The 25,849-nt window shown below is 46.6% G+C and overlaps 2 protein-coding genes across 2 annotated transcripts in view; both read left to right on the top strand.

Annotated features, from left to right (window-relative positions):
• LOC142925636 (uncharacterized) overlaps positions 1 to 25,849 on the top strand; it is a 139,963-nt gene that overhangs the window by 3,603 nt on the left and 110,511 nt on the right. The gene's annotated exons all lie outside the window — the stretch shown is intronic.
• LOC116944977 (uncharacterized) lies at positions 13 to 12,168 on the top strand. Its single transcript, XM_032958986.2, has 2 exons — positions 13 to 3,180; positions 4,975 to 12,168. The coding sequence occupies exons 1-2, from the start codon at positions 3,066 to 3,068 to the stop codon at positions 5,514 to 5,516; spliced, it is 657 nt and encodes a 218-aa protein (XP_032814877.2). The 5' UTR covers positions 13 to 3,065; the 3' UTR covers positions 5,517 to 12,168.

A 25,849-nucleotide genomic window follows, 5' to 3' on the forward strand; every position in this document is an offset into this window, starting at 1 on the left:
GGAAAAAAAGAACGTGGTTGTTGCTTGTCTTTGTGTTTTTTGTGAACAGTCGAGACAGTGTAGTGTGGGAAGTGGTAATGTAGTCGTTACCGCGATGCGCTGTTCGGCGACCCGAATTCGATTTCCGCTCATGGCCACCAAAAACAGTAACGATCATCTGAACCGTTACCTGGTGCGATGTGTAAACATCTCCACGAGGAAGACAAAGGCGGCCGACCGAGCGTGCAACTGGCCACACCAACCCTTCGTGCGCCCGTGCCGAACTTGGAGGTGCTCGCTCACAGCACTTGCTCCAATGGTCTGTTAAGGCTGTACAGGGGATATTTGTCTTTGCTGTGGGCTGTCAGCGGTGGATCAGTGCCGTCGTGGTTAACGCACTGTGGAAAGAACTTGGGAGTTTGATTCCCGGCCATGGCGAACATCGCCTGCACCTCCCTTCATCCAGCACGAATCGGCATGGTGAGGTATGGTCAAACAACCCCCGTTACTGACATGGCATCAGGAGGCCTTCAGTCGTGGACCGACCGGTGTCTTGTTCTTAACAGGAGGTGGTAGAGCTATAGGACATTCATGCAAGAGTGTTAACGTTCTGCAGGTAGCACGCACAGCATGGAGCCTGTTTGATTCCAGTCCAACCGAAACATCTAAGAAAACATTTAACCAGGTAAGGTCCAGAGCTATATGGCTCTTTTTCAGAAGCGACCTGACAAAAACGATAGTCCAAATGAAGTGGTTTATGTGGAAATTGATAGCCAAATACTCTCAACAAATGTTTCTACACGTGGAGGGAATCCTCGGAGAAACAGCCACACGCCCACGGGCAGAACATGCAAACTCCAAATAGCAGGCGTCAGGGTCGTGATCGAACCCACGACCTATTTAGCAGCTTACCACCGCGACGCCACATCAAAGCCACCACGGCCACTCTTGTCAACTGCTGCGACAACCGCTCATCGGAGACATCGACCGTGAAGGAAAGATGCTTGGGCAGGACACGTAAATAGGGGTCACCAGTGGCAGAATGACCACTGTAGGCACGGAACGATGGAATCACAGGACCGTAAGACGCTAATAGCTCGGCGAGCCTTAGCCGGTAAGATAAAAAAAAGAGTTTAGTTTTATTGGTATATATTTGTACGTGATTTCTTTTTTTAATCTTTACTATACTTTGCACTCCTGTCGTGTAATTGTATTGTTTGTTGTAACATTCTGACCTGCCCCTACTGGACATCTGTTAAAAAGAGCTTTACAGCTCATCGAATTCCTCCAGTATATATATTTTGATAAGGAATTGGGCACCATGAGGAGGCCTTCATCCCGCAGTGATGGCTCTCAGATCTCATTCTCCACAAGGATGCTCACGATTATGTTGTGTTATGTTTTGTGTACCTTTTGCGTACAACTAATAATAATGTGTACGTAGTAGGCCATGCATAAAAATGACATGTTGAACAATGAAGTGGGTGGCAAAATGAGGGCTAGAGAGGCACAAAGCTAATTAGAATATAACTTTATTAATGTATTTTACGATACTATTACAATAAAAAAAACTTTTAAAATTTTTTATTAGGGTAGGGCTCACTGAGCTATACAGCGCTTTTTCAGAAGCGACCTGGCCACAAATGATAGCCCAACGGAAGTGGCTTATCACGTGGAAATATAAAGCAACCAAATACTCTAAGCGCACGTTGTTTCTAAATGTGGAGAGAAAAACCGGAGGACCCGGATGAATAGCCACGCGACCACGAGGACAACATGCAAACTCCAAATATACAGGCGTCAGGGTCGGGATCGAACTACGGCCTCCTGTATACCAGGCGAGGTAATTTAAATCTCATCTTGAGATATCCCTCACGGCCCTGCAAGGCGTGGGGAGGCTCTCAGCCAGCAGCAGATAGCCACACAAGTCGTGCATGTACATGCTCAACAACAACAACACGTTACTGAAACTTCTGAGCAATCCTCGGAGGGACTGCTTCTCAATCATGTGAGGCCATCTGCTGTCAAGGGACACTCAAGAAGAGCCTGTGTGACATTAGTCGCAAGTGTTGCTCACTCTGCCAAAGCTTTAATATACAGTGAAAAACCTCCACATGTACTTTACAGTGTAGTATCACATGCTATATCGTCTATACGCCTCTACAAATTAAATATGAGTGCAGTCAATAATTCAGATGTTACGGTATCACAGTCGGAAGGAGACACCGCAAATCCTACCAGGATGCGATTTGCGTAAATCCGACCGACAGCTTTCCATGGCAATGGCCCACCCAGCACTGAGTTGCAGTGTCGCAATGAGGTGCAGACACGAGACTGATTGGGATGGATGGAGATCGAGCCACGGAATCTCTCTGTCTGACCAGGTGCACACACACACACGACAGTGAATCCCAGAGTTTCTCTCCTTCACCGCGCGGTGGCAGTATAATCCAAGAAAACAACGCATTGGCTGGCGTGTGTAAAAACAAAAACCAGTCCAGTTTTGTATGGCCTGGAAGATGAAGAACGAACGCGCTGGGCGTGTTATTCCTGAGCCCGTGTGGTTGACGTCAGGCTATATAGAGAGGTCGCCTGCTTGAGAAGAGCGACCCATCTGCGTGGCAGCAGCAGACAATTGCGCCCGCAGAGGAGACTTTTTTTGTCGTTGTTGTAAAATCGAGCCCATTTTTACGAGATTTCGGTAACCTCGCACGCCGGAAGGAAGGTGGGAGTGGCGGTGGCGGTGGTGTTGGGGCTCTTTTCTCCTCTTGTGTAGGCTGCGTCGCAACAAAAGGGGCGAGAAAATCAGGCGCTTGCCAGCCCCCAGGCTGTCCTGGGAATCCAGCGTGGCACGGACGTGGACGCGTGACGAGAGGCGGGCAAGGTTGCTGTGAAAGACAACGGCGACGTTTCTCACGGATTGCTCGGGCGAGCCGCTCCGATCGATTTGGACGTTCGTGATTTCTCTCCGTGACCGCGTTGTTATTGTGCTGACCGGCCGGAGCCGGAGAGGTTTTGGACTTTAATCCGGTTCCCGAAGTCACCTGCCCAGCCGACCTGCACGTCTTGCTTCCTAACACCCGAGGATGGACATCAAGACGGCAGCTGCGGCTCAAAGCGGTGCTGCTGGTGCTACTTCTGCTGGTGCTGCTGGAAGAGCAAGTGGAGATGGCAGTCATCGTCCATCTGCTACTGATGCCGGTATTGGTCCTGGAGCGAGTGCTGCGAGCGGAGAACTTGGTGGTGGAGGTCGCCCTTCTCGTGCCAGTGCTGCTGTTGGTGCTGTCGGTGGAAGTGGAGGAGTTGTAACAAGTGATGGTGATGGTGGTGGAGGTCTCCCAGCCCTTGTTCGTGTTGGTGTTGTTCCTCTTGCTGCTGGTGGAGCACTTGCTGGTGGAGGTCGACCAACTCTTGCTGGTGCTGTTTCTCCTGCTGGTGGAGCACTTGGTCGGGAAGGTCGACCAACTATTTCTCTTGCTGGTGCTGTTTCTCCTGCTGGTGGAGCACTTGGTCGGGAAGGTCGACCAACTCTTTCTCTTGCTGGTGCTGTTTCTCCTGCTGGTGGAGCACTTGGTCGGGAAGGTCGACCTACTCTTGCTGGTGCTGTTTCACCTGGTGGTGGAGCACTTTCTGGTGGAGGTCGACCAACTCTTTCTCTTGCTGGTGCTGTTTCTCCTGCTGGTGGAGCACTTGGTCGGGAAGGTCGACCTACTCTTTCTCTAGCTGGTGCTGTTTCTCCTGCTGGTGGAGCACTTGTTCGGGAAGGTCGACCTACTCTTGCTGGTGCTGTTTCACCTGGTGGTGGAGCACTTTCTGGTGGAGGTCGACCAACTCTTTCTCTTGCTGGTGCTGTTTCTCCTGCTGGTGGAGCACTTGGTCGGGAAGGTCGACCAACTCTTTCTCTTGCTGGTGCTGTTTCTCCTGCTGGTGGAGCACTTGGTCGGGAAGGTCGACCTACTCTTTCTCTTGCTAGTGCTGGTGGTGGAGCACTTGGTGGTGGTGGAGGTCGACCTACTCTTTATCTAGCTCGTGCTGTTTCTACTGCTGGTGGTGGAGCACTTGCTGGTGGAGGTCGCCTTATTCTCCCTAACGCACGTGTTGTTTCTGCTGGGGGTGGAGGAGGTGTTACAAGTGGTGGTGGTCGCCCCACTCTTGCTAGTGCTGTTGCAGCTGGTGGTGGTGTTACAAGTGGTGGTGGAGGAGGTCACCTAGCTCTTGCTGGTGCTGTTTCCGCTGCTGGTGGAGGGAGTCACCCAGCTCTCGGAAGTGCTGGTGCTGTTGCATCTGGTGCCGGTAGCGGAGCCCTTGGTGGTGGAGGTCACCCAGCGCTTGCTGGTGCCATTGCTGCCGGTGCAAGTGGAGGAGGTGTCGCAGGTGGAGTTCGCCGCTCTCTTGCTAGCGCTGGCGCTGTTTCTGCTGCTGGTGGAGGTGTTACAAGTGGTGGTGGTGGTGGAGGAGGTGACCCGGCTCTTGCAAGTGCTGGTGCTGTTGCAGCTGGTGGAAGTGGAGAAGGTGTAACAGGTGGTGGTGGAGGTCGCCGCTCTCTTGCTAGCGCTGGCGCTGTTTGTGCTGCTGGTGGAGGTGTTACAAGTGGTGGTGGTGGTGGTGGAGGAGGTGACCCGGCTCTTGCAAGTGCTGGTGCTGTTGCAGCTGGTGGAAGTGGAGAAGGTGTAACAGGTGGTGGTGGAGGTCGCCGCTCTCTTGCTAGCGCTGGTGTTGTTTCCGCTGCTGGTGGTGGAGGGGGTGATGCAAGTGGTCGTGGTGGGGGAGGAGTTGACCCAGCTCTTGCTAGCGGTGGTGCTGTTGCTGCAGGTGGAAGTGGAGTTGGTACAACCAGCAGTGGTAGCTGTGGAAGAGGTCGCTCTACTCCTGCCCGTGCTGGTGTTGTTGCTGCTGCTGGCGCTGGTGGAGAAAGAGCAGGTGGAGCAAGCGGTCGCGGTGGTGATGGTGGTGGTCGCCCTGTTGCTCGTAACGCTGGTGGTGCTGGTGGTGCAGGTGACCCTACTGCTGCTCCCGCTGGCGAAAGTGACGTCGGCCCTCCTGGTGCTGCAGCCGCTGCTGCCGCTGCTGCCGCTCCTACTACTGCTGGAGTTGGTGGCGGTGTTGCTGCGGATGGAGCTCACGGTGGACAAAAGCTCACCTGTCCAGCGGCCGAAACCTCCGCTGGATCCACCGCGAAGGCCAAGAGAAGGACCTTCTACCTCGGCGACAGGATGCGCGTCGCGTCCACAGCGAAAGGTGGCCCCGACCACGGCTACGATATCTGCTTCAACTTCTTGAGGCACTCCTTCGACACCCTGCTGCTCTTCTTTCTCGGGCTCTGCTCCCCCGCGCTTCGGGTCATCCTGGACGTGCTGGGCTTGGGAGGAGGCGTCCTCAAGTATGGCCTCTACGGCATGGCCATCTTTTTGGTGTCCGTGTACGGGCTGTCCTTCGTGTTCACGCTCATGAGGACCTACATCGTGGAGACTTCGATTGTGTTCGCCGTCCTGCAGTGTCTGGTGCTGGCGGTCAGCCTGAGGAACAGCGACTGCTGAGGGCATCTTTCAGATGTCCTCTGCGTGTGGGCGGCGTGTGTGGGTGCTTCATTTTCAGCCACCAGTTTATGAGGGATCTTGTCGGTCCTTGACCATCCGTGAAGGCGGCTGATATCACTTGCGATGATTGATGTCGACAGTGAGTGTGCGTAATATTGGTCGGTGTCAGGGGGGGGGGTGATGACTTCTGTGACAGGACCAGCCAGCAAACCCTTGATGCCCCGAGTTTCCCCATTTCTCGTCATTCGAATGGAAATGTGAGCTTTGCATGCGTCCTTTTAAACAATCTCCCATCTCGTATTCGTGCTGTGAATCGGGGATATAACTTTTATTATTGTTATTATTATCCAGTGATTTTATAAATATACCACCGAGACTCCCCCCCCCCCCAAAAAAAAAAATATACCGACAATGTTAACCGTCGTCAATTTGTGAAACTGCAAGACGTGAAGGAAGACAAGGTGGACAATTTAAAAAGTAGACCTCAAACATCTGGAAAGCTGTGATTGTTGCGTTTCCGTGGGACACTGTGCAATCACGGTTATTTTATAGCGGACTCCGTGATATCTGGATGGATTGAAATCGTCACATTTCCCACGGACTTGAGAAAATATTTCATGGCATTTGCTGCACAGCATCCTCCCGAGTCATGCAGTGTAAGGTATCGTGAAAGGTTGGTTTTCTAAGGGAGTTTGGGAATTTGGTGAATGTTAAGATGATGAGCGCAGCTGCTGATCTTCATTTAAGTAAGTCCTGTGTAGAAGGGAAACAATAAAATATATTTTTTTATTATTGTTTCCCTTTTACGTGACTTTACCGAAAGAACCAAGAATATGAATCCCTGCTGTCACGAAAGCTTTAAATCAAAAGTCCTGTGTAGTGATCAAAACACTCCGGTTCCTTGTGAAAACAGTTTGTTACTGAAGGGAAACAAAGAGATATGAGAAACGTATTCCATTCTCTTCCGACCTCGAGTGAGAACATTTATTTAATGTGTTGGAAGCTATTGCTGTGATTGTCTTTGCCCTACAGTATTGGATGAGCTTAAATTAGAAAGGCATCGATCGATGTAATCGGGGTGTCGTGTTAGTGAAGTGTTTGCGAGTCAATATAATTCACTGAGTATCACAATTATGCCTTCTTAATTTGACCACCGCTGCATAAAATGCGCAGACTATCTGAAAAAATACCCTTTTTGAACTTTGTAGGAGACAGAGTTGAATTTTTTTAAAAACTATAAAAAACAGTTTTACCAGATAGGGCTCACTGAGCTACGTAGCTTTTTTTCAGAAGCAACCTGGCAATCACAAACAACAGCACAACGAAGGGGCTTACGTGGAAACTTATAGCAGCCATATAGTCTAAACGCATGTTTCTAAATGTGTAGGGAAGAACCAGAGGACTCGGAGAAGAGTCTATGCGACCACGGAAAAAATGAGACATGCAAACTCCAAATATACAGGCGTCGGGGGTCGTAATCGAACCCACGATCTCCTGTGTACCAGGCGAGGTAGTTAACATCTCGCCATCATGGGACATGGTTGGGAGTCGTTGAGGCGAAAAGGAAAGTGGGAAAACAACCCCATAGTTTTGAAAAGGGAGCTAATTGCACCAACAAATTTCAGTACAGTATTGGGTTTTACAAATCCTGTGCTTGAATACCTCTCGTTTTATAAAAAAAAAATGTGACGTTTGTTATGCAACAAAAATACTCTTTAGATGGCAGTGTTATCACCATTGACTTTTCAAGTTGACGATTTGATTGATTAAGCCATGTTTTAGACATGTCAGGCAATATGTGATGCGTGTGCTTTTGAGTGTGCCAACCCTCTAGTATATTAAAGTAATTTGTATCTTATAAGAATGTCGTGTTATGGAAGTAATGCATACCTTGGGTACGTTTAACACTAATTACTTACGTTGGGGATTGACTTCCGAATACGGAGCATACCACTCACTTTACCTGTATTCTCTCATCATAATATAACAATGTAATGTGTTTTTTAAGGTTAAAGACCTTTTCTGGGTCATGGTCTATGACCAATTTGCTTACAAGGTACATCAACCCTTACAATACCAATAACCTGAAACCATTTTCATATCTTCATTGTAAGAAGGAACCTTGATGATAGTGTTAAGTTTTGGAGGTAATACATTTACATTTAGAAGGAACGGTTTGAAATACCTGTTATTCATAAGATTAACACGTATTTGAAATGAGTTCCAACTTAAGGATCTAACAATGTTATTTTTATATACAGTGAGGGAAAAAAGTATTTGATCCCCTGCTGATTTTGTACGTTTGCCCACTGACAAAGAAATGATCAGTCTATAATTTTAATGGTAGGTTTATTTGAACAGTGAGAGACAGAATAACAACAAAAAAATCCAGAAGAACGCATGTCAAAAATGTTATAAATGATTTGCATTTTAATAAGGGAAATAAGTATTTGACCTCTCTGCAAAACATGACTTAGTACTTGGTGGCAAAACCCTTGTTGGCAATCACAGAGGTCAGACGTTTCTTGTAGTTGCCCACCAGGTTTGCACACATCTCAGGAGGGATTTTGTCCCACTCCTCTTTGCAGATCTTCTCCAAGTCATTAAGGTTTCGAGGCTGACGTTTGGCAACTCGAACCTTCAGCTCCCTCCACAGATTTTCTATGGGATTAAGGTCTGGAGACTGGCTAGGCCACTCCAGGACCTTAATGTGCTTCTTCTTGAGCCACTCCTTTGTTGCCTTGGCCGTGTGTTTTGGGTCATTGTCATGCTGGAATACCCATCCACGACCCATTTTCAATACCCTGGCTGAGGGAAGGAGGTTCTCACCCAAGATTTGACGGCACATGGCCCGTCCATCGTCCCTTTGATGCGGTGAAGTTGTCCTGTCCCCTTAGCAGAAAAACACCCCCAAAGCATAATGTTTCCACCTCCATGTTTGACGGTGGGGATGGTGTTCTTGGGGTCATAGGCAGCATTCCTCCTCCTCCAAACACGGCGAGTTGAGTTGATGCCAAAGAGCTCCATTTTGGTCTCATCTGACCACAACACTTTCACTCAGTTGTCCTCTTGAATCATTCAGATGTGCATTGGCAAACTTCAAACGGGCATGTATATGTGCTTTCTTGAGCAGGGGGACCTTGCGGGCGCTGCAGGATTTCAGTCCTTCACGGCGTAGTGTGTTACCAATTGTTTTCTTGGTGACTATGGTCCCAGCTGCCTTGAGATCATTGACAAGATCCTCCCGTGTAGTTCTGGGCTGATTCCTCACCGTTCTCATGATCATTGCAACTCCACGAGGTGGGATCTTGCATAGAGCCTCAGGCCGAGGGAGATTGACAGTTCTTTTGTGTTTCTTCCATTTGCGAATAATCGCACCAACTGTTGTCACCTTCTCACCAAGCTGCTTGGCAATGGTCTTGTAGCCCATTCCAGCCTTGTGTAGGTCTACAATCTTGTCCCTGACATCTTCGGAGAGCTGTTTGGTCTTGGCCATGGTGGAGAGTTTGGAATCTGATTGATTGATTGCTTCTGTGGACAGGTGTCTTTTATACAGGTAACAAGCTGAGATTAGGAGCACTCCCTTTAAGAGTGTGCTTCTAATCTCAGCCCGTTACTTGTATAAAAGACACGTGGGAGCCAGAAATCTTTCTGATTGAGAGGGGGTCAAATACTTATTTCCCTCATTAAGATGCATATCAATTTATAACATTTTTGTTATTCTGTCTCTCACTGTTCAAATAAACCTACCATTAAAATTATAGACTGATCATTTCTTTGTCAGTGGGCAAACGTACAAAATCAGCAGGGGATCAAATGCTTGTTTCCCTCACTGTATATAAATCTACCATATACTGTAATTGCACGGATGGTTAATCAAAGTTTGCACCTACATTTGTTCAAACTAGTCTACAATCGTTTTTTTTAATGTTTCGTGAAATTCACTTTCATTTGTATCGAGAGGACGCAAGGGTACCATTTGCATCGTCAGGATGAGAAACTGCAACTCTCCTAGTAGCGGAACGTTCTTTTCATTGGTGGGCAAACGCTTTGCGGTGTGACCGGAGCGATGGGACGTTACGTAAAACACTATTTCGAGAACAAAAGCATCTCTCTGCCTTATTTAAAGCAGCGGCAGTGGAGTGAGTGAACTGGGAACCACAAGGGAGGCCTTCCCTGCCCGGCTGCCCGCTCGGCCGTCACGGAAGGAATTCGCGTGACCCTGCGTCTCGCACGCACCCACGGCGTCACGGTGTTCATCCCCGAAACCCTAAACCAATGAGGCGCCCTTAAGGTGTCCTGCAGCTCCCGTGAAGACCAGCTGTCTCCAAGCACAGCGAAAGCCACGTCTAAATTGGGAATACAGTGCTGTCCGCTTGGCGTTTTAATCGTTTTGCTGGTTGGATTTCCCGAGTGTGTGACAGTGGTGTATTCTTGTACAGTGTAGTCTGGAAGGTATCTTCACTCACTCGTGTCTGTTGGTTTTACTGTGGTAACGAGCAGTGTTAAGGCCCAGTGTCAAAAAGTACAAGCCTTGATTCCTCCTGTCTGCCGCATGCTTTCATTGTATCTGAAGCCAGTCCTGTACATAGCTTAGCCCCTTTTTCAACTAACGGAAAAATCAACTGGCTTTGTATAAATTACTTGACGCAATAATTGTTGGGTAAGCCGAGTTTAAAAAAATAAAACGTATTCCTCAAATGTGGCACGTTATACGCCTCCCTTAAGCATCCAGTTGGGGTGAAGCAGTGGCACAGTGGTTAGTGCCCTGCACCACGGATCCCTGCAGCCTGAGTTCTATTCCTGGCCAACGCGTGACATCAGTGGCGGGTGATGCCTTCAACTGTCCCAGGGAACGATCCTCACTGTGAACAGTTTTTGGTCAAAGAACCCACCAAACGCATGCCACAGTGTGGGGAGGCCTTCATCCAGCAGTGAATTAACAAGGGGCTGGACAACTATCTTCATAACAACACAACATAATCATGAGCATCATTGCGGCTAATATAAGTAAAAAAAATAATCCATGAGCAGACTGTATCTGTCCCTTCACATCACATCGGCGACAGGGCGTACTGGGAGTGCGTAATTTCAGCAGCTTTGGTTGAGGGGAGGTGGTTTAGTAATTATGTTTTAATCTCTTGATCTAACGGTTGCACCGAACCGGTTTTGTAATTGTGTGGAAAGGGCTAATAATACTTCCGTCTACTATGTTGTTTAACGTTCAGCCACCTTTGCTATGATATCGGTCAGCTCGGTGTGCATGGCATGGCCATGGGCAGCGTACGAAAGGTAACAGCAGCAGTAGGCAAAGAGGGCTTTTGTCCCAAAAGTGAATGGGGCCCCCTACTGCTGATTTTGGCGGAGCACAGCGTGGCATTTGAAAACTTCCCTTTGCGATTAGCATTCAGTATACCGCAGCAAAACTGCAAGCTGAGCGAAAATAATCCGGGTGTTTTATTTTCAATATTGTGACTGGTTCTCCGCCCCATCAAACCCCTCAAAAGAACAGCCGAGGTGTCAAACACACCAGCTAAGTATTGTTGGCTGTTACCAGTGCGGAGAATTTCCATCCTCCTTGGTTTTATTGCTTCAGCGGTTGTTAAGAGCGGCCGTCGGGACACACACACACAAACGCGCCTTCAGGCTCAGAGTGCCAAACTATCCCACGCTGCTCTGGATTTCTCAATGTGCTGCTCTGGATTTCTCAATGTGCTGCTCGCTGCGATTGTTAATGGCGCACGCGCAACACTTTGTTGCCTTGGTAGCGGAGGGGGCTCACGATCAGGAGGGCAGTCGTAAAAGTTCGCCTTAAATGTGACCTCTCTCACAACGGCCACGTGTCGAGCGAGGTAGCAGTATGGGGCAAGACCTTTTTTCCTCCGAGCAAGTTTCTTAACTCTGCTCTCCGCGCCTCTGTCCACCCAGCAGTATGAACGGGTGTACAACCACTGAGAATGGTAAGAGTAAAACTGAACTACTAAACTGTAAACTATTTTTTTGTATTTTACCAAGTAATGCCCACTGAACGATGTAGCTCTTTTTCTCAGAAGCGACCTGGCCACAAATGATTGCTCAACGAAGTAAGCGGCTTGTCACTTGGACATTTAAAGCTGCCAAAAAAACTCTTAAACGCACGTTTCTAAGAGCTTCCTCTCGTGGAGGCCGCTTTCTGCCAGCAGTGACGTGTGAGCCAAGCAGGAGCTGCGCCTTTGACACGCGTGCCTCCTGAAGGTGTGATGTACACAGGGTTAGTAGGCTCTAGTATCGTCAGTGCTGTCGTTAAGGGCACGATATGCCACAACACCCAACCCCCGTGCCGCTTCAGGCGCTGACGCTGTCAGCGTGTGAAGCACATTTACGCATGAACTCTCGTCTTCAATATACGCTGGTTTATTTTATTTTTCACCGTACATGTCTCTTTTGCAGTGTATCTCACCTTTCGTCCCTCTTTACTAGTGACTCTGTTGTCTATTTGTCAAGACAGATTCCCCTGCATTGTACCAAATGTGATGTTGATGGCTTTGAATATTCTGGTAAAAAAAATGCGGTGCTTAAAGGCCTAAAGTGCTTGTTAATTTATGGAAAATTATTCACGTTCATCTTTGTGAGGTGTTGATCGTTTCGAATAAATGATCCAAGTCCCCCTTTCCTTTTTTGTTCTTTTCAGGAGATTTTTTTTGTATTAATTTCAATTGAAAGAAATGTATTGTTTCACTTGTTTTAACCGAAAGCTTTTTAGAGGGCCATGGCAAGAAGGCTAAACATTTTATTTGTAATCCATGACCCAGAGCAGAAATTGGTACAGCTTATTAGAGCAACACTTTAGCAATACCGATTTGTTTATACTGCTAATAAGTTTGTTACTCGATAACCCCACTCATTCAAATGGTTATCGCATCGTCCATTGTTTTGGCCACATTGGAACCGTGAATGTTGTGCCACCTCAGGTAGTACTGACATGTGAAATATCTAGTCTGGGCTCATGGGCTATGAATGTTCTGTTCTCTAGATCGTTTATTGTAGTCGGTCACATTGTAGCGTGCCATGACACACGCACGCTAGACTAAAGTCACACTGCCACCACGCACAACAAAAGTAGAAATGCCGCGTGTAGCACCTATTCAGACCAACATAGCGCACACGGTGGTGGTGGTGGTGGTGATGGTGGTGGTGGTGGTAATGGTGGTGGTGGTGGTGATGGTGGTGGTGGTGGTGGTAATATAGACAGAACCATGCTCGGTCACTTTTGTTTCCCCAGCCCTAATGATTACACTCCACGTGTTCTCACTTATGACTGATTTGACCTAGTGGGCGACCCAGGACCGGTTCAGATATTCACCACTGGTGTTGGCCGTGGCAAGGTATTGAACTAAAGTCGCAGGCTTCATAGCGCGGTGCATTTACCATTATACGCCCCGTCAACCCACACACAAAATGCGTCATGCACTGACTGCTTGCCAAGCTACCATCATGTTGTGTCCACTTGAATCTACAAGTGTGAAATTCTAGCTATCTCATAAGTCAATATATGCAACTCTGGAAATCCACAAGGCTCTGTTTTAGCTCCAATACTGTCCAGAATATGTATTAATGAAATAATAGGGTTATCATAGTATGTTTTTTGTTTGCATTTTGACTGCAGGTATTTTGGTTAATGCAGACACGAATACTTGTAAAAAGAAAACAGTTTTGTTGCCAGAAAAAAGGGGAAAAACCCTATTATTACATTTTGGTACTGGCAAAGGAGGTCTAATGATGTATTAATGACTTAAGTTCCACTCAGAATGAGCCATTTTGCACATAACAGTACACTTAACGAGTCATATCATTTAAATCAAACAGCTAAAAGTAATAAACATTTAGCTGCCCAACCCTCAGATTCTTCACTATCATCACCTACTAGACAATAATTCCTGATTTGGATGATACAATTCTGGTCACATTCAACAAAAATACCAGTCAGTTGTAATATCATGTAGGGCTGGCAATACCACAGTCCCTATTTACATATGGAAATATGTTCAGGAGCTTAATGTCAATGTCGAGGTCTGGTCGCCATTAGATGGCTTCAGGAGAGAGTCTATTTTTTTCTATTCCTCCTTTTAAGAAGCACAGACTACAGTTGTTTACTACATAGTCCACAGTGTGGGGTTCCATGGCCACAGTTGTACCGTGGCGTTTTCTTTATTTTACATCCATGAAGGAGATGCGCACAAAAGCCTGTTGATGTTCTGATGCGGTTGATGGTTACACCTTTGTCTTCAAGGAATGTCAAAGCCAGAAGGTGCGATGTATGGGTATCGAACGAGGTGTTTATTTGGATGCCCGCATTATTCCATTCTGTTCGGCAGCATCCTTCTGGATCTGGGTGAGATTCTATAGATGTTGATCCCAGAATGGGGATCATGACTTGAGTAGGTAAGTGGTTGTCATTGGGAGAAACAAAAAAACAGTAACTCCCATGCAGTTTGCATGGCTCTGGCAATATTTGGTGGCACAAAGTAAAACTAAATACCAATGTTAGCCATCGTAAAACCATTAACCTGCTTGGCACAACAATCGCATCTGACCTGTCATTGAACGCCTATACAGGACAGTATTACTCATCTGGCCAACGAGGATTCAAAGAAGCTTGTTTTTTTTGGAATGCAAAAACATATTTAACTCTAGAAAATTGTGCTACATAAAGCACAAATTCAGCCGAAGTTGCAATTATTTGTTCTATCTGGGGTGGAACACCCAGTTCTTAGCTCACCGCACTGTACATAGATGCTAGAATTCAACGTACAGGAGTCAGGTTGATGGATGATCCACCATTCACTGATTCACTCCAGTCACTCACCGAAGGTCCGTTGCCTCCTTATCTATCTACTATCGCTACTACCACGATGGCTTCCCACCAACTTTAGAACACTGCAGGTCAACAGGATGTTTTCGTCTTTCCTCGCACCGATTGATTTTAGAATCCCTATAAATTATATTTCCCACGTTCTTATAGCATCGCTAAATTCAAGAAATGTATGAACCTGTATCCGTTATAACTTCAATAGTGCCGCTTGTTGCTGGCCCCTTGGCATTATGGAAGTTAGGACCAGTGCCCAAGAGCCGTGATTAAAAAAAATATATACAAATATCACCCATATAGTCTTAACAGACTGTCTAGAACGGCACACAAGGGGGTGGGTGGCCATCACCACGCCCGACCGCCTTTGTATTCCCAGTGGCGATGTTTTTACACACCTCACCAGGTGCTCATTTGAAGCTGAGGCCCATGACCGGTTCAGAGAATCGTCACCGATGTTGACCGTGAGCCGGAATCGAACTCGGGTGGCCGGGTTCGTAGCATCAAATCGCGCTACCGCTCCCACACTATAGAGTATGCGCGCACACACGCACACACAGAGACACGCATTGCTGCTAGCTGAACTGCCTCTGCATGGTGCCTCAAGGAAAGATTGCTTTGAGGAAGGGACCGCGTGTGTTTGTTATGGCCGGTTGCATTCCATTCTCTGCAGTCTGCTGGCAATGTTTGGGCCCTCTAACCATAGCTGACGTGGCACGGGTTTTAGCGCTCTGCACCCATCTCCACGTCCAGCTGCCGTGCGTGCCTCCTTCATTGTTTAAAATGTCGTGCTTTTGGTTGTGTGTTTCACGGAATAACTGTTTTAACGCGTTCCCAATATTAACCGTTGGGGATAGTAAGCCCGTCTGAATAGCAAGTTTGTACAGTGGTTTCATTGAAATAACGAGACATCGCTGTTTCTACAATTTTATATATCGGATGCACAAATGAGATGTAACATTTCTCTGGCTTGTTAATTATTTTTTGGGCTCGGCTGAATTCTTCTTCTCGTGTATGGATGAATGTAAAACAAAGTCAGTTTTCCAAATAGTGGGCATTCACCACCAATATTATCCATAATACAGTTTTATTTGGGGTCAGATCGTGTAAATATACATTGTGTCGTTAAACCCACCACCACCCGACAACGGCTGTCGCCTGATGAGGCTGGTTACTAATTACCAGCGAACATCGTACTCGAATTGTAAATGTTGTGGGTGTGCTGAATTAGCAACGAATTGCCATGTTCTGTTTACATGACAAACCTTACTGATTGGCTGTGTCGGGTGGTGGCGGGTTTAACGACACATTTATATATTTACGAGATCTAACCCCAAAAAAAAACTACATCATGGATTAAAAAGTCAAAATGCGAATTACACATTCAGGTCCATTTATGGAGCCAAATTATTAGCGTTTGGGGAGGCAAGGGTTGTAGCTATAGCTTGCTTCCTCCACTCCTCCATTCTGTGATCTTGTGGGGGGCGGTGCAGGTTTAGAATCAATTGTGTTGAACCATTCTGAATGCGGCGGTTCCTAGATTTGCCCTTTCGTCAACTCTGTGCTCTACTCATTCTCCAAGAAAAACAAACAAACTCATCAGGCCATATCGAAGGACTGTAAAGCTTTTTGTGTATCTGCACGAGACGCCTAAGAGCTCACGTTTGCGCTTGACCGCCTAGGCTGCGTCTGTCGACAAACCAGCTGAGCAACCAAACGCTGCCGGGTGGGGTCGTTCATGGGTGAGAATAGGTTTTCCCCTTTTTTCTGTGGTTAATGCAGACATGATTCCTTGTTAAAGGTTTCAGTTTGATGTTTTAACATCGTAACACCTGTTTTGTTGCCACAAAAAAAAGGGGAAAACCTATTCTCATATTTTGGTACCGGCAAAGGAGAGCCCATGGTGTAGTTCATGGGTGTTTAAGGTCAGCGAACCAGCCCCAATTTGTTGAGACCACCGTGCTTCCTGCTCAGTGTCGACCTTTCTTGAAACCCCTTGGCGTGGCCTTGCTCGATGCTCTCTTGTTAACGTCCGTGCGGGGAAAGCACGAACGTTCAACGGGGGCCAATCAAGACTGCTCCTCCCAGCCGGAGCTATGAAATTTGCGTCGAGGTCCGATCGTGTTTTAGACGCTGTTATGCAAATCCACATTGAATTGGAGATGTACGGCCCTTTCTCAATCCACCGCAAGTTGCCCCTGGGTCTCCCCCACACCATGCAGCTGGTGTCGTGCACATACCTGTCAACCCCTTTATCAAGTGCCTTACCTTATTGCGGATCAATTCAGACCTTATTGTTCACCCCTTGCCCTTATACATTTCAACGTTCATCCTACAAAGTCCCATCGCAAGGGAGAAACGCAAACACATAGACATTTTTTAACTCAATTTCCCTGTACAAGAATACGGGTAAACCGTATGGGTTGACGGGCATGCGTGCATCGCCATACTTAACCACGCTGGTTAGCTGCGGCTTAATTGGTCAAGGCAGTGGTAGTCCAGTGCAACAATTGATTCGGCCACACTACCCTCTGCTATCCCACCAAGGTAGCCACGTAAGTCTATAACACCTGCTATGCATGTGGTGGTCACCCATCCATAGCACTATCGTTCGGCTCAAATCTGCTTAGCTTCCAACATCTGATGAGCTCAGGCGCTTTCATTCCCAGTTGCTCTGGTTATAATAAGCCTCTAGAAATCCACATGGTTATTGTTCTACATTCTTGAATGTATACGGGAGCACTCAAGAACGTGGCTCTGCACAGAACAGAATTTGGCATCTCACACTCATCACACGCACACATGGCTTGGACCGCAACAGCTCAGCACTGTGTCGCGAGACACGTGGCTTCTTACAGTGCATTCCCCCCTTTTCCACATCTTTAGGGAGCGTTGAATGTAAACTGTAGGTGGTGATAGCTATAAGCTGCTGCCGTGACGCACAGTAGTAGTACATGGAACACTAGAGAGGATTCTTTTTGTTGTTGGTTTAAATATAATGGCAGCATGGAAATAATTATCAGTTTACTTGTATTTTTCCAGACATTAAAAAGCTCGGCTCGTGTACTTGTACAGCTCTTTAATGTCTCAATTCACTGCCACATTATGCCCTCCACATGCCTTACTTGTCAGTCATGAAGGGGGGGGGCTATTTGACCATACTTCACCATGCTGGTTAGTGCGGATTGGTGAAGATACGGGAATACGTGGCGATCAACCATCCACCACGCACTATCTAGGGTCAACCTTTCAGACACCGCCGATGATCACGGGTGGCCCACGTACGGTGCGACAAGTTCAGCGTACACTACGCACACACAAAACTCTGTTTACCTTTCTGAGATCAGTGACAACAAGACCGTGCAACATTTGGATTGCTCAGCGGCTCGCGCGTGTTTTAGTGTAGATCGACGGCCAGCAAGAATACATCAAAGCCAGCGTACAGTAATAGAACGAGCTTCTTCACATTTGTTTAAAACAATAACCTGTTTGAATAGATAAAAGCTGTTTCTGTAATGGTGGGGGGGAGGTGCAGATATCGTCATAGGAATAAGCCGCCACACATGAACTATTTTTAAAACCCATGTGCCTCGGCGTTCCCAATCGTGAATGCTCGGGTTGCCACCTCTGACGTGCACACAAACAAACAACAACAACAAGGATTTGTGGGAATAAGAAGAAGGCTACAGTCTCTCACAATTATTAGAAAAAGATGGGGGTAGCTACACATATATGTTTTGTCTTGAGCTCTTTATTATTACACAGCTGACAAAAAAACACACAGCGCTTTAAATTTTCCCTGGAAGACCGACAGAGTCTGAGTAAAAAGCTGCCTAAAAAAAAAACCGCGGACGATCCTGGGGTAAAGTTGGACAATTGGTAAACCCAAGTACAGGGACCTCGAAACACAGCAGGTTTGTGTTTCCCGTATAACACGCGCACAAGCCGAACGGCTGCTTGCATCTTTGCCCAGGCGCGGGGCTTTCCCTGACATAAACCCAGCAACTCGACAGGAACACATTACTCTTTGGTGCTTTCGGGTAAAGTAACGCAGGTATAAAATAAAATAAATCACGACGTTTCGGGCGCAACACAAAGCGTCCGTCATCAGGTGGGAAAGCGATGGCCTGTTGCTGATGCGCAGACTGTTTTTTTTTTGTTTAAAGGTTTGAAATGGTAGTAGCCCAAGGGTCATAAAGAAGTGGCCGGGGCTAGTGATGTTAATGTGAGAAATTAGCTTGCAGCTGTAAGAAGGGAAAGCGGTTAACAGGGAGAATGCTTCACGTTTTCTCGACAGAGACAACCATCTGCCGGCGTTGCTGAGCGCTGATCTCCCCTCACGAGGTGTTGCACCTGTCCTAGTGTTTTACTTCTTTGCAGGATTGACCTCTGTTGTACCGTACGTAGACAAACCGTGCTAAATCGGAGATAGCCGTCTTTAAAAAAAAGGTCTTTCCCAGGACGATAAAAGTTCCTGGCATTTGTTAGTTGCTTAATCATATATATATTTAAAAAAAAAAAATCAACTTGTAACGAGCATAGGGATTTGGCTCACTCTCGTAGACAGAGAGAACCACTCACTCAGAGGGTCGAGGAACTCCAGACAAAGTGGGACAACTCTGGCAGTCTCTTGAGTCGTTGTCGGGTCAATTCCCGAACGCTTCCCAATGCGACTGCACGCAGTCCTCTCCCGCTTTGGGATTGCGCGATTATTATTCTCATGATCATGACCCCTCCGTGTGCTTGTACATCAGAGGCCGTCCATAAATGACGTCACGCGATTTGGGACGATTTTTGACCCCCCCCCCTCTCCTCGTCACACGGCGTCACAAAGAGTCAGACCCCCCCCTCAAATATGACGTCACAAAGCGCTGCCCCCCCCAAAACCATATTTCCATTTTGAAAATTAAACATACTTCAAATCGCTTTAAACTATTGTCATTGTAGTGCGTATTTAATGTGGCGCTGCACTCTGATGTTGCAGGAGAAAACATTTATTAAGAAGTCTATTTAATTAAGTAGAACGTGTTGTCTATATTTATTTAAAGTTGCGCATTTTGATGTGACGTCACATTTCTCACCCCCCCCCCACCACCTCGTCACACATCGTCACAAATGTCTGACCCCCACCCTCCCCCCCCTAGGTGCGTGACGTCATTTATGTACGGCCCCTCGGAGGTAGGAATCCAAACTCCTAGAAGCTTTGTGAGCCCCCTCCCGTTCGCGAAATGCGTCTCGTCTCAGCAGCACTGCACGGGGTAACAAAGGGCATCTTTGTGTGAAGCCACATTCACCTTCCGCGAGGCTGGGGAAGAACGCGGCGCGTTGTTCGAACAGCCCTTGCACTGTGCACCACACGTGCTGTGCTCAGATGTGTTCTGTTTCGTTCGAGAAGCTTGAATTTGATGCAGCTGCTTACGAGACACGCGGTACTTAGAATAGTCCCAAGGCGAGGAAGTGAACTCGGGTTCATTAAAATAGGACTGTACCGTCTGTTATTTCAAAGCCCGTAAATGGTGAGAATACCCTAGCACAAAGGAAAGGTTTCAAACGGCAGGCAATAAATTGTACAAAGAGCACTCGGTATTTGGTGCATGATGCAGAAATAAAAACCCCTCCATCAGCAGTCTCTGAAGGTACTAAGATAAGCGGACCACGAAGCACTTATAATTCTTGGTTCTTTCGGTTAAGTCACGTAGAAGGGAAACAATTAAATAATAATAAATATATTGTTTCCCTTCTACGTGACTTTACCGAAAGAACCAAGAATATGAATCCCCGCAGTCACGAAAGCTTTAAATCACAAAGCACTTGTTCAGGAACTGCTGATGGTGTTGGCATAACGGACTGAGGCTGAGTGCTTTTTTAACGTGTTCCTGTCGTGTTATACAGTAGAAACTGTGTCAGGAGTGGCTGCATGTGGTAGAGCTGAGTTTTACAGCCCCCCCACTCCCCTTGTCAATCAACTGCTTGCTATGAGCCTTCCCACGACCTGTCGGTCAATGGAGTTGTTTGACCATACTTCACCATACTGGTCATATTGATTGGTGAAGGTGGGAGGAGGGAGACCCAGGACTGGTACAGATATCACTCATCACTGATGATAGCCACAGCCGGGAGCAAAACTTTGCGTTCCGGGTACACAAGTGCGCTAACCACGACAAATATTTAGTGATAACAAATACTGTTTTCTGCCACAGGACTCAATCAACCTTGACAGTGCATGGCAACACGATTACAATGTGGTGCAGACAGGGGTGGAGCCAGGGGGGTGACAGGGGTGACATTCTGCGTGTAAGTATACGACACTCGGTCTGGCGGACTCCATGCAACTGCATCGTCAGAGTGTGTCGCCAACCGATGGCGTCTAGTTCAACAGCCTGACTCTCTAATCATTCTTGAAATTAAAATTTGTTGAATGTCACCCCGGCCTGAAATCCTGTCTCCGCCCCTGGGTGCAGAGAATGTAATAAAAAAAAAAACTTCACGTGTGAAATGCATTGTTTGATCTGTCTGAACAACCAACGAGGACATGTATGCCATGCGTGTTGAACTTCGATCGCACCGCACGCATCCAACCGTGCTCATTGGAGGTCGCGGGGAAGGGCAGTAAACTTCTCAGCTGCTGAGGTTTCACTGGAGCACAGGCGGACATGCTGACCATCATGCCTCGAGGATAGCTTGCCTTTCGGAAAAGGCCACGGGTGTTGGTTCGCATGGCAAGTCCAATGCGTTCCGTTCTCCGAAAGCAAAGTCTGCGTTAGGGGAGCGTTCCCCCGTAGCTGTCAACCCATTACCAGTGCCGACCTTATTACAGACCAAATTAAGACCTTATTGATCACCCCGTGCCCTTATAAATCTCGACGTTCATCCTACAAAAGTCAAATCACAAGGGAGAAACACAAACAGACGAAACCATGTTTTGTTATCAGGTATGGACCTGAAAACTAAATTCCTCTGTACAAGAATACGGGTTAAGCCGTATGGGCTGAAAGGTATGCGCCCCACCCCTCCACCACCACGCTCCTCGCTAACCGGTTGCGTGCCAGGGACGGTGCCCTGGCTCCCGTGTACGTGGGCTGGGAACTCCGCCTCAGGTTTTGCCAGCCATGAGATCCACGCCCAACACGTCTGGCAACAAGCCTAGGATCAAACGTCACCTCCCGCTTTTCTCATTGCTCTCATTGCCGTCGATTCAACATCAAAATTCACCACCGGCTCACGTCACCAGGTTCATTTGCAGACTCCATGGGGTCCCGATGGGATGGATGACTTTGCGTCTAAACCCCAGGGCTACCCCAGGCAATCAAGACCTCGTAATAAAGGTTTTTTGGGTTAGATCGCGTAAGTATAGATGTGTCGTAACCCTCCACCACCAAATGAGATGTGACATTTGACTGCGTCATTCGTTCGGCACGGCTGAATCGTGTTACTCATTGAGGCAGGATGATGTTCCTCTTTAACACTCGAATTGAGTCGCGGCGGTGACCTCAACGTTTCAGAACGCTCGCTGCACTGTACTCTCGTTTATAACAAAGCAAAGGACCTGATTACGAAATGTTATAGCGTGGTGCGAATTGACGATGGTGACGATGAGTAAAAATGCTTTTTGTTTACGTTGAATGATGGTGTTAACGATGACGACGACGAAGAGATGATGGTAATGATTGTATCGACGGTGGCAACTGAGTTGGGTGACCTTGATTTGTTAAGCAGCAACTTATTGGGTGAGGTTGTCAGAGGCTCACAACTGGACATGGCACCACATAGGCCGGCCTCACAACTATTCATTTCATTCGATGGGTCCCAAAGACAAAGATGCTCCGTATAGCCTTGACAGACCGTTGGAGCAAGTGCTGTTAGCAAGCACCTATGAAGGCCGGCACGGCACACGAGGTGGCCAGCACCACGCCCGACCGCCTTTGTCTCCCCCAGTGGTGATGTTTTTACAACACCAGGTACTCATTTGAGGCTGAGTCGCCCGAGGGGAGGCCCATGACCGGTTTAGGTAATCGTCGCCGGTGTTGGCCACGAGCGGGGGATCGAACTCGGGTCGCCGGGGGGGGGGGGGCAGCGCGCGAACCGCTACGCTGCCCCCCCCATCGCAGGCCCCCCCCTCACAGGCCCCCCCCTCACAGGCCCCCCCCCTCACAGGCCCCCCCCTCACAGGCCCCCCCCTCACAGGCCCCCCCCTCACAGGCCCCCTCCTCACAGGCCCCCCCTCACAGCCCCCCCCCCTCACAACTATTTAATTCGATGGGCCCCGAAAACCATGCCCATCACATCTGTCAACTACCGTACTCCTAATGATGTCACCACACCCTGATGTCTTCCAGGCAGATGGTGGCCCTCACGGTGCCTGTCCACCAGCCTCTGTGGGGAACCATTGGCTGAGCTATTTCCGCTGTGCTCTGACACCACGCGTCGCTCAAACATAGCATCTCGACCTGAATGAGGCTGTTTTACATTGCCCCCGTCCTCGAAGGCCATGTTACTCAAGCCCGGTCCACCAAGGATGTTCTTACACAGCCTTAGTCGCTCAAGCTTGCATATCTTGCCAATCAGCATTGCGTTGCCGTCTATCTGTCCTGAGTGCGTGCGATGGAGACCAAAGAAAAATATGTATGCTTGAATCAGGTGAAAGCGTAATTATTCTAGCTTCTCTTTTTTTTCTTACACAATTTTAACGCTTTCGTGTTCCCCAAGTAAAATATAAATGCATTTATTCCGTGGCTAAAATTATGAAATGATAAATTATATATAATAGTCCAACAGTATGTGGTGAATGCTAGATTTGAAGCTTTCGTGACTGCAAGGATTCATACTCTTTGGTTTTTTCGGTAAAGTCACGTAGGTAAAACAAAATTTAAATAAAAGAAAACCACTAAATCAAATCACGACGTTTCTGAGGCAACACAAGCTTCCGTCTTCAGGTGGAACAGTCAAGACGAAACGTCTTGAATTTATTTACTTTTCTTTTCTTTTAATTTTGTTTTACCTACGTGACTTTACCGAAAAAAACAAAGAGTAAGTACGTGATGAATCCAAGGCCCTCTTATTAGCAGTTGAAGAGCTCATCCACTGCACGTGGCCACTCTGGAATGAGGGGATTGGTCTGGTTCAGTTTTTCTTTACCTTGCGATGCATGATAAATAAAATAAACAATAAAACACACAAAAAACTCCCTTGGGTGGCCAAACTAGTCACTTGCCTACCGAACGGCTTGTTGCAATGCTGCAAAGTCAGCACTATGCTAGCTGGTGAGCTTTGCCGTTCTCTGGTATTGTTGTCACCACAAAACAATGCAAGCGGCCACGGTGTTCAGTGAATAACCATGTATATGTGCGTGTCCACATTCACTGGAAATCTTCTTATCATGGATTAAAGTACATTACAGTATTGTACACTGGCACTAAATCTCAAGAAACATAATATAGCTCTTGGTTTGCCTCTGAATATGTTTCCACTGAAACATATTTCTACATTTATGCCTTCATAATTCGCAGAGGCTGAGTCTTGGATTTATGCAATACAGGCTAAGGGTCATTTGACGTGTAATGTGGGGCTTGCATGATTGCCACGTGTATCACTACACCACCCCATGTAGGTTAACTTATATTACCCACCACCCTATTACTCATGTTACGTCATTACAATTGATCCGCAGAAAGTTATAAAATATGCTTATGTATACTTATGATTATTATTTGCATTTTGCATGGATAAGTGAACCAGAAATGGCCACATTTATACTATTATCCACGTTTGTCTCTGGATAAGTCACCTGGAAGTGGTCCCTTGTAAAACAGTAATGTGCATTAATTCTATAATTAATTAATTTTAGCAGATAAAAGTAGGCACACAGAAGTTACTGCAAAGTCATTCTGTTTTCTGCATATATCCACAAATCAAGGTTCACCAGAAGTTATCTCAAGGAAATGGTAAACTTACTATTAAAACAAATTTCAATTCAATTACAAGAGGGTTGACTGAGAAGTGTCAGCAAATGTATCCTGATTCATTGTACTCTTTGACTCTTTCGGTAAAGTCACGTAGGAAGAAAAATAAAATAAAACCAAAAATAATATATCACGACGTTTCGATCGCAACACAAGCGGCCGTCCTCAGGCGGAAAAAAATAATCTAGCAGTGGAAACTGCTGAACCAGCGAGAGAACAGTTACAACAAGAGGTGGTTTATGTGGCGATGCTCATCGCCACATAAATAACTTCTGGATTCATACTCTTTGGTTCTATTCGGTAAAGTCACGTAGGTAAAAAAATACGTGACTTTACCGAATACAACCAAAGAGTATGGATCCTTGCAGTCACGAAAGCTTCATATCTAGAACTGCTGGATTATGTTTTCCGCCTGAGGACGACCGCTTGTGTTGCGATCTGTGTCGTGATATATTATTTTTAGCTTTATTTTATTTTTCTACCCACGTGATGTTATCAAAAGAACCAAAGAGTGCGGATTCCTGCAGTCACGAAAGCTTCAAATCTAGACTTATTCATTGTATTGAATAAGATGCAACAATATGTACTTGTATGTTCGTCTATTTTCAGGGGATTTTTTGCAATCTGAAAATTTGATGTAATAACAATACATTACCCACCGTTTATAGAGTTCATATTTTGCCCCAAATTTACAAACTTAGGTAAGCAAAGTAAGATATGAAAAAAATCTTTACGTATTTGAATGACATACCCCTTCTACACCTTCACCGATTTACCATTTACATGAGTTCTAGTACAGGTGAAGAAGTCAGGTTAAATAAAAAATAATATTCATACATTTCCGAGAAATATGTGCCAACGCTATGCATTGCATTTTACAGATTCTGTATATTAATGTGAGATGCGAAAAGCCTGTTTTAATCTCGGAATGAGGAAATCCTATTTTTATAGTATACATCAATCGCAATGTTCAAGAAGCAATGATACATCGTTTGGTTGCCTAAGGGCAAGGTGGATATGACATCAGTGATATTTGCACTTGGTAGTGATGCAAAACACATTTTTTCCTCCCACTTCAAGGCCATTGTCAGGAACGCACAACTAGTTTTTGGATCAAGGCCAAAACAGCTTCCAATTTTCGAGACGCAAAATGTAATGTATGCCTCTTTGTTTACATACATTTGTCAATCATCGGTTGGGCAAAGGCATCTCCATTCTATACTCTTTGGTTCTTTCGGTAAAGTCTCGTAGGTAAAAATAAAATAAACCAAAAATGAAAACAACTAAATTAAATCACGACGTTTCGGGTGCAACACAAGCATCCATCATCAGGTGGAAGCTTGTGTTGCGCCCGAAACGTCGTGATTTAATTTAGTTGTTTTCATTTTTGTTTTATTTAATTTTATTAAGTTTTTAACCAACGTGAATTTACCGAAAGAACCAAAGAGTATGGATCCTTGCAGTCACGAAAACTTCAAATCTAGAATCTCCATTCTACGTCAGTCAGGGGGATTGTTTGACCATTCTTC

The sequence above is a fragment of the Petromyzon marinus genome, chromosome 22 (assembly GCF_048934315.1).
Source record: "Petromyzon marinus isolate PM22_M1 ecotype Great Lakes invasive population chromosome 22, UKy_Petmar_22M1.pri1.0, whole genome shotgun sequence".
NCBI lineage: Eukaryota > Metazoa > Chordata > Hyperoartia > Petromyzontiformes > Petromyzontidae > Petromyzon > Petromyzon marinus.

What these genes read in the sequence shown, in the direction of transcription:
- LOC116944977 (XM_032958986.2), top strand. Translation starts at nt 3,066, where the DNA reads ATGGACATCAAGACGGCAGCTGCGGCTCAAAGCGGTGCTGCTGGTGCT. An exon ending in TCCATCTGCTACTGATGCCG is followed by an intron (nt 3,181 to 4,974) that starts GTATTGGTCCTG and finishes CTGGTGGTGCAG; the next exon opens with GTGACCCTACTGCTGCTCCC.